Source organism: Scyliorhinus torazame, chromosome 19 (genome assembly GCF_047496885.1).
Source record: "Scyliorhinus torazame isolate Kashiwa2021f chromosome 19, sScyTor2.1, whole genome shotgun sequence".
Classification (NCBI taxonomy): domain Eukaryota; kingdom Metazoa; phylum Chordata; class Chondrichthyes; order Carcharhiniformes; family Scyliorhinidae; genus Scyliorhinus; species Scyliorhinus torazame.
The window spans coordinates 39,150,180-39,159,689 of record NC_092725.1 but is presented as its reverse complement, the minus strand read 5'-3'; the positions used below and the strand labels follow the sequence as shown (position 1 = coordinate 39,159,689).

Below are 9,510 nucleotides of genomic sequence, written 5' to 3'. Positions count from 1 at the left end.
ACAGCGGAGGGAGACTGGAGCTGGAGGAAGTAGCGGAGGGAGAGTTGAGCTGGAGGAGGTAGCGGAGGGAGAGTGGAGCTGGAGGGGATAGTGGAAGGAGTCTGGAGCTGGAGGAGATAGCGGAGGGAGTCGAATCGGAGGAGATAGCGGAGGGAGTCGAGCTGGAGGAGATAGTGGAGGGAGAGTGGAGCTGGAGGAGGAAGCGGAGGGAGACTGGAGCTGGAGGAGATAGTGGAGGGAGTCTGGAGCTGGAAGTGATAGTGGAGGGCACTGGCGCTTGAGGAGATAGTGGGGGGTGTCTGGAACTGGAGGAGATAGTGGAGGGCACTGGAGCTGGAGGAGATAGTGGAGGGTGTCTGGAGCTGGAGGAGATAGTGGAGGGAGTCTGGAACTGGAGGAGATAGTGGAGGGACAGTGGAGCTGGAGGAGGTAGTGGAGGGAGACTGGAGCTGGAGGAGATAGTGGAGGGAGTCTGGAACTGGAGGAGATAGTGGAGGGAGTCTGGAACTGGAGGAGATAGTGGAGGGACAGTGGAGCTGGAGGAGGTAGTGGAGGGAGTCTGGAACTGGAGGAGATAGTGGAGGGACAGTGGAGCTGGAGGAGATAGTGGAGGGAGTCTGGAGCTGGAGGAGATAGTGGAGGGAGTCTGGAGCTGGAGGGGATAGTGGAGGGCACTGGAGCTGGTCGAGATAGTGGAGGGAGAGTGGAGGTGGAGGAGATAGTGGAGGGAGTCTGGAGCTGGAGGGGATAGTGGAGGGCACTGGAGCTGGAGATAGTGGAGGGAGTCTGGAGCTGGAGGAGATAGTGGAGGGCACTGGAGCTGGAGGAGATAGTAGAGTCTGGAGCTGGAGGAGATGGTGGAGGGAGTCTGGAGCTGGAGGAGGTAGCGGTGTGAGACGGGCTGGAGGAGATAGTGGAGCTGGGGGAGGGAGACTGAAGCTGGAGAAGAAAGCGGAGGGAGACTGGAGGAGATAGTGGAGGGAGAGTGGAGCTGGGGGAGGGAGACTGAAGCTGGAGAAGAAAGCAGAGGGAGGCTGGAGCTGGAGGTGATAGTGGAGCTGGTGATGATTTCGTCTTTGACAAGGTGCCTCATGGCAGACAGGTGAAGTCACACGGGCTCAGAAGCGACGTGGATACAGAACTGGCTCGGTCACAGAAGGCAAAGGGTAGCAGTTAAAGTTTATTTTTCTGAATGGAAGGTTGTGACTAGTGATGTTCCACGGGGATCTGTGCTGTGGCCTCTGTTTGTAATATACATAAACAATTTGGAGTAAAATGTAGCCAGTCTGATTAGTAAGTTTGTGGATGACACCAAGGTTGGTGGAGTGGCAGATAGTGTTGAGGATTGTCAGAGGATATACAGGATATAGTTAGGTTGGAGACTTGGGCAGAGAAATAGCAAATGGAGTTTAATCCAGACAAATGTGATTTTGGTAGGTCTAACAAAGAGGGGAAATATACCGTAAATGGCAAAACTCTTCGGAATATAGAAAGTCAGAGAGATCAGGGCGTACAGATCTTTGAAAATGGTAACACAAGTGGACAAGGTAGTCAAGAAAGCATACAGAATGCTTGCCTTCATTGGACAGGACTTTGAGTATAAAAACTGGCAAGTCGTGCTACAGTTGTATAGAACCTTGGTAAGGCCGCACTTGGAATATTGCGCACCATTCTGGTCGCCACACTGCCAGAAGGATGTGGAGGTTTTGGAAATGGTGCAGAGGTTTGCCAGGATGTTGTCTGGTCCAGAGGGTGATAGCTATGTGGAGAGGCAGAACAGACGTGGACGGCTTTCATTAGAACAATGGAGGTTGAGCGATGACCTGATCGAGGTCTACAAGATTATGAGGGGCATGGATAGAGTGGATGGGCAAGCACTCTTTCCCAGGGTGGAGGGGTCAGTCACTGGGGGCCATATGTTTAAGGTCCATGCGGCAGAGCTCAGAGGAGACGTGCGAGGCAGGTTTTTTTTAAGCTGAGGGTAGCGAGTGCCTCGCGTTGCCAGGGGAGGTTGTGGAAGCAAACACATTAACGGCGTTCAAAAGGCATCTTGAGAAACACATGGATAGGATGGGTAAAGAGGGATACGGCTCAAGGAAGTGTTGAGGGTTATGGCCAAGGGTGGTATCATGGCAAGTCCAGGCTCGGAGGGCTGAAAGGCCTGTTCCTGTAATGTTCTTTGCACATCCTCAAATAATTCCCGAGGTGATGGGGACTGGAGCTGGAAGATATAGGGCCTGTTGCTGAGGCAAGACTGAAATCAGTCATGAGGGGGGAGACAGTTTTGTCAAGAGATGGGGTGGAGTGCAGTTACTTTAAACTGCCCCAATCTCCCCACTAACTTCCCCGTTTATAAATGGTGCATTTTCCTCAACCCTGAATTTGGAATGTTCCAATACTCTATTAATAACTTGCACAGAAAACTCAAGGTACAGTTAAATAAAAAGGGTTGGTTTATTTTTACACACAGTCAGGCGAGAGGCGTTTCACAATGTCCACCCTTTTTACACTCCAAGGGCATGTTGGCTGATTTTAGGATGATCGGTCTTTCCAGAGCAAGACTTCCACGATGGGAGAAAGGTTCATACGTGAGTTAAGTCTTGGAGGTATGAAGGTTCCAGTAGTTTGTAGTTTTGATAAGAGTTCTTTTTGTTACCACCTGCTTGATGGTCGACAGCACAGGCTGTTTGCCTGGAGTCCTGTTCACGTTGGAGGACAGTTCCACCAGTGCAGCTTGCGAGAAGTCATGACACATACTTCCTCGATGTTGGACAAAGGATGTCTGGAATCTCGGTGTTTAACTGGAGTGAGGATTTCTTTTGTTTTTGGGGACACTGGTTCAATTTAGCTAAATGAAGCCCACTTATTGAAACCACTGCATTAGAAGAGTCAATGCTTAGGCCATAGGCACCTGTTTAAGACCTGCAAAGGTTTGCCTTTGTTAAGGGTTTGGCTGCAGCAGGCCCACTGTCTGCCGGGTTCGAATATAATATTTATGCTCTGCCAGGAGAGTTACATTCCAGACATTTGAATTGCTGTCCATCGTTACTTTGGAACTGCTGGATGGCAGCATGTGACTAGTGCCATCTTGTCAGCTCGGCACTTGTCCATTTTGTAAAGCAAAAAATAAAAAATTACTTTTTCACACCTCGTCCATGACAGCTTTAATGAGATTGTGTAATTCAGTGAACAGTGACGTCTGGGTAAGTTGCTGAGAAATCCATAGCATCGGTCTTGGTTGCATCTGCCATTTATTGTATGGTGTTCACAGTTTGCCTGTTAATTCACATGTATCATCTTATGTTGATTCTGAATGTTAAGAGCATAAGATTAATATTGTATAATTGTTTTAATATACAAAGTTAGACACATATGTATTTTGTTTCTTCAAAAACCATGGAACCTCGTGGTTTTTTTAATACATTTCAACTTTTACTCATTGCCAACCAACACCCTCCCACCCCCACCCACCAAAATCAAAGTCCGCATTTACAAACATTTTGATTTTCTGATAAAAAGTGCTCATCTCTCAATGTTAAGCATTTTGGGGATGTAGTGCTGGTTTTTATTTCAAACCCGCCCCCCCTCCTAAATTCTACTCATTTTTTGATTTTCTTGAAGAAAGCACAAATCTTAGCTAAATATATTTTATGATTATACTACTATTTTCTGCACGTCAAACAGAAATTATCAGAAAATTTGCTTAACTCAGAGTTCGACACTTTTCCTGACATACTGCCATTTTTATGAATGCCTCACAATCATTTTTGAACATTTTTGATTTTCCTTGCACAAGTGCTAACTAAACACGTTTCTGAATCCTCCAAGAAATTAAGTCACTTTGAAAAGTTATTTTCTTGCTAACTGTGCCAATGCTACTTCAAATCAGTTTTTGTGGTATACTGATGCTTTTCTTGTACAACGTTGTGATGCACGGCTATTTTTCCGAATGTTCATAGAATGCCTACAATGCATCAGCCCATCGAGTCTTTACCAACCCTTTGAAAGAGTGCCCTACCTCAGCCCAGGCCCCCACCCTGTCCCCACTGAAACATCTGGACACTAAGGGTAATTTAGCATGGCCAATCCGCCTAACCTGCACATCTTTGGCCAGTGGGAGGAAACCGGAGCACCCGGAGGAAACCCACGCACACACGGGGAGAACATGCAGACTCCATAGTCACCCAAGGTCAGAATTAAACCTAGGAGCCTGGAGCTGTGAGGCAGCAGGGCCGCGCCCCCCTAGAAACGTTTCTGGATTTGGAAAGGTTCTTTCAAAAACTGCTAATCTTGACGAGTTACAATACTGTTTGTGATGCAGTGCTATTTTTAATGTTGTTTTTGGGAAGTTTTGATTTTCTTGCAAGAACTGCTCATCTCTCTAAAAACTCTCCTCCGTGTACCTGTTGCTTCTATGAAGTGGAAAAAATGAGAGTTGCTTTGAAACCTCTTGCATGAAGTGCTCACTTGACTGAGTGAAATTATTTTTATAATGTTTTTAAGAAAGTACAAAAAGATTGTTTGAAATACTATTTTCTTGCATAAAGTGCTTATATCACTTAGTTAATTTTGCATAGTTCTCGAGAAGTCTTAACTTTCTTGCAAAGAAATGCTTATTTCAATAAATCTATTTTCATCGACCTGTTTCCGGAATGTTCAAAAACTCCTTTTGAAGGATTTTGATATTCTTTCCCATCACATTTATGAATGTTGTTACAAATAGCGAATTTTTATGATTCACATGTTTTACAGCGTTTAGTTTTGGGAATTGAATTTTTAAAAGCAAGATAAATGGAAAAAAACTTTCCAGACATGCCATGTTAGCGCGAGGCGAGATTACAGGGAGGGTTTTAATTACTTTTTTCTTGTGTGATTTCTCAGTTGAATTCAGCTTTGGTGCAGCTTTGAGACAGGAATATGTAAACCAGTTGGAACCAGTAGCAGAGGAATATCAGAAACTAGGGGCATTTCTGACTTGGAATCATGAAGCAAGGCCCATGCTTTAGCTGGGGAGTCCACAATCAGAAAAGTACAGGAGAGGTTTTTGTATAAAACATGAAATCACATGGTATAATTCTTTGAATTAATAATTGGGTGTTAGAATTCCTTTTCCGACCCCAGGTGAAATAGTAACAATGTCCAAAAAATGTCCAGTCATTTTTGAGCTGTTTTCATTTTCTTTCATCAAGGCTTACCTGATAAAGCCAAAACATTTTTCTTTCCTCTGCTAACGCATTATGAAACACCAAAGAAATTGAGCTGATTTTGTTCCAAAGAGTTGTTCACCTCACTTCCATGTCCGAATTTTATGTATGTACAAAAACATTTTGTACAAACTGGCAAGTCACGCTGCAGTTGTATAGAACCTGGGTAAGGCCGCACTTGGAATATTGCGCACAATTCTGGTCGCCACACTACCAGAAGAATGTGGAGGCTTTGGCAAGGGTGCAGAGGAGGTTTGCCAGGATGTTGCCTGGTCTGGAGGGTGTTAGCTATGTGGAGAGGCTGAATAGACTCAGACTGTTTTCATAAGAAAGATGGGGGTTGAGGGGTGACCTGATAGAGGTCGACAAGATTATGAGGGTCACGGATAGAGTGGATGGGCAGGCACTCTTTCTCAGGGTGGAGGGGGTCAGTCACCAGGGGGAATAGGTTTAAGGTCCGTGCGGTAATGTTTGGAGGAGATGTGTGAGGCAGGGCTTTTATGCAGAGGGTGATGAGTGCCTGGAATGTGCTGCCAGGGGAGGTTGTGGAAGCAGATGCATTAATGCCATTCAAAAGGCATCTCGACAAATATATGAATAGGATGGGTATAGAGGGATCCGGCACAAGGAAGTGTGGGATTTGGGGCAAGGTTGGTATCATGACCGGTAGAGGCCTCGAGGTTCCTGTGCTGTAACTGTTCTTACAGAGGGATGATGGGAAGAAAACCATGGGAGTAACCAAAGTGGACAGTTCTGGTATGGAGCTTAAGCTGTGGGGCTGAACAAGAGCATTTGGCACCATCTGTTCTCTGAAACCAATACTGTACATGTTATGTTCTCTCTGAGCTCAGCAGTGTTTGAAACTGTGCGTTCCTGGAACACCGTAGGGTCGGCACTGTACGTTCTCCAAATGCAATCATGCCAGTGTTCTGCATTCCCAAACTCAGTAATGTCAGCGGTGCCTGTTTCTCTCTCCCCAGATGCTGCCTGACCTGGAGTATTTCCATAATTTTCTGCTTTTATTTCAGATTTCAAGCATGTGTAGTATTTTGTTTTTGTATTCCTTCATACCTTTCATAGAATCCCGAAAGCGCAGAAGGTGGCCATTCGGCCTAATGAGTCTGCACCAACCCTCCAGAAGAGCAACTAGGCCCACTCCCTCACCCCATCCCCATACCGTACCTTTTGGATTCTAAGGGGTAATTTAGCATGGCCAATCCACCTAATCTGCACATCTTTGGACTGTGGGAGGAAAACGGAGCACCGGGAGCAAACCCACGCACACACGGGGAGAACATGCAAACTCCACACAGACAGTGACCCAAGGTCAGAATTCAAGTTGGGTCCCTGGCTCTCAGAGGCAGCAGTGCTAATCATGCTATACCTGCAGGTTACAGTGAAATTTAATGGGCATGAAGGAGCTGATAATCAATAGAGTTTGCAAAGTTAGCAGCCCTCGGAATTAAGACAAGGGACACAATCACAATTATCAGCTCTAACAGGACAATGGGTGAAGCTATTGTAAGAATTAAAGCTTCCCTCATTAATAATAGGAATAATAACATTGTAGCAATGAATGAGGAAGTAATTACAGTGAAGAAATTCCAAATCCACAGTTACAGGACTTTCCGTCTCAGTACGTGTGCTGTTACTTCAATATGTCTGACTGAAGGGTTCAAGTGTAATGCACATTCTATCTCATTGCAAATACATTCCACAACAAAAAAAATAGGAAACCCACCAGTTGTTACGGTTGCTGTATTCTGTGTGTAACTTGCAACAAGCATTTTTCTCATCAGACACAGGTAAAGACATTACATCCTGATACATATTACACAGACCAAAAAAATTTCTCCATCTCTCAAACAAGTTTAGAAAAACACACAAAAAAAAGATAAATAAAACAAGAAACTTCTGCAAAAAAGTCTAAACAACCTAGTATCTTACAGCAAAACCTGCATAAATACATAAAATGACTGGGCACCTCGGAGGAATGTGTTTGTTCCCGTTAGTTTAGCTGGGTCCCAAGGCATAATTGGTGCATGCACTCCATTAAATGTCAGCTCAGGGGTGCACATTTTGAGGTATCTTTGCTCAACGAGGGAGCTCTGTACAAATACAGCATCTGAAAAGATCTCTGCAGCAGGGGACTTTCAACCAAAACAGACTCCAGATGGTGCAGGAAAGACATTAACAGTGAAAAACTGTCAACACCTGACTGTGACACTCCCTACACTTTCACACAAAGGGCCAGCTGTACAGTTCATCAAAATATGCTAGAAGTGCCTCAAAAGAAAAGTCAAATTTCAAACTGGCTAAACAAGTTTCAATATAATTAAAACAACTTTAAAAGAAGGTGTGAACGATTAAATACTTAACTTTTAAAAGTAATGACATTTTTGCCCTCTCGCTGAAGAACTGAACAGCTTGCGTGTCCCCGAGGGTGATGTATTGTGGAAACAAACTTGCTTCTCCCCACTTACGCACCACTTGGTTTTCCCCACCACCACCCAGCTCCTTTTCAATTTCTCTCCAAGCTTCCTCTCTACCAGGTCCATATTGGTCCCGGTACTCCTACTGCCTCTCCCCACAGCTACCCTTGTTGCGGTTCCCCCCCCGTCCCACTACATCAGTTCCACCAGATATGAGGGGGTTACTTTTCACACATCGTGGAGCACAAAAGTGACTCTAACTTCACTTTTTTCACAACACTATTCTTAACCATATTCGTCACACCGGTCCTTCAAAATGTGGGTGCGTGGCAGTTTTGGCAGAGTGCTGTGCACATCAGTTATGACCATGGTCCTGTTTAAAGCAAATAACTTGACAATACTTCCATGAAAGTCAGTAACATGGGATTAGCTGCTGTCCTTTGAATCCTCCAAGAAAGATGTGGCAGTGTATATCCCAGACAGCTCTTGTCCACTTCCTCTGAAGTCAGGGGCCACTTGCCTGGTGCATGCAGTACAGATGTAATCCTCATTCTCTGCCATCTCAGAAGAGACACCCACACAGACCTGATGGAACCATTCGTCACAGCCGCCATCGCATTGCACCCAGTCAACCTGCAGCACACAAACCCAGGAAATATTATGTGCAAAATATTTCACTTATATAAAAAAAACTAATTTCTACTCATTCATTTCCTTTTCAATACCTGTAAAGTGAGGGTTGGTTCTCTGGAGAATGAGAATGGGAATAGTACATAATAAGGAAATGGTGGATAAAATAAAAACATTAACAAATATTTTACATCTGTCTTCACTATGTAAATCAGGAGTGGAGGGGAGAGGGGAACTTGCCTGAAATTACAATCACTAGGGTGGACATAGAACATAGAACAGTACAGCGCAGTACAGGCCCTTCGGCCCTCGATGTTGCGCAGACCTGTGAAACCACTCGAAAGCCCATCTACACTATTCCCTTATCGTCCATATGTCTATCCAATGACCATTTGAATGTCCTTAATGTTGGCGAGTCCACTACTGTTACAGGCAGGGCATTCCACGCCCTTACTACTCTCTGTGTAAAGAACCTACCTCTGACATCTGTCTTATATCTATCTCCCCTCAATTTAAAGCTATGTTCCCTCGTGCTAGACATCACCCTCCGAGGAAAAAGGCTCTCCCTGTCCAGTCTATCTAATCCTCTGATCATCTTGTATGCCTCAATTCAGTCACCTCTTAACCTTCTCTCTAACGAAAACAGCCTCAAGTCCCTCAGCCTTCCCTCATAAGATCTTCCCTCCATACCAGGCAACATTCTGGTAAATCTCCTCTGCACCCTTTCCAATGCTTCCACATCCTTCCTATAATGCGGCGACCAGAATTGCACGGAATACTCCAAATGCGGCCGCACCAGAGTTTTGTACAGCTGCAACACGGCCTCATGGCTCCGAAACTCAATCCCTCTACCAATAAAAGCTAACACATCGTACACCTTCTTCACAACCCTATCAACCTGGGTGGCAACTTTCAGGGATCTATGTACATGGACACCAAGATTATCATCATCGTTGGGGACTTTAACTTTCCCAACATTGACGGGGAAAGCCATAGCATTTGGGGTTTGGATGGAGAGACATTTGTTGAGTGTATTCAGGAGGAATTTCTCATTCAGTATGTGGATGGCCCAACTAGAGAGGGGGCAAAACCTAACCTCCACTTGGGGAATAAGGAAGGGCAGGCGACAGACAGTGAGGGGTGAGCACATTATGGTTGCTTATCAGGTGTGGTATTCTAGTTGAAGTAGGGAATGTGTTGTGGACAATGGTTCTTTCAGCGGCTCTGAGGTTTTTGGCGGTGGA

The 9,510-nt window shown here is 45.1% G+C and overlaps 1 protein-coding gene across 2 annotated transcripts in view; it reads right to left on the bottom strand.

The window, feature by feature from the left end:
- Positions 1-2,430: 2,430 nt before the first annotated feature.
- The window catches only part of kdm5a (lysine demethylase 5A), a 408,944-nt gene continuing 401,864 nt past the window's right edge, over positions 2,431-9,510 (bottom strand). The window contains exons 28-29 of one of the 2 annotated variants that reach the window (XM_072484202.1): positions 8,157-8,269; positions 2,431-3,309 (exon numbers count right to left, since the gene is read on the bottom strand). In XM_072484202.1, the coding sequence (XP_072340303.1) occupies positions 3,294-3,309; positions 8,157-8,269 (129 nt within the window). In that variant the 3' untranslated portion in view covers positions 2,431-3,293. Of the gene's footprint in view, positions 3,310-6,946; positions 8,270-9,510 lie in introns of those variants that run through there. The other variant, XM_072484201.1, reaches the window with a different exon arrangement.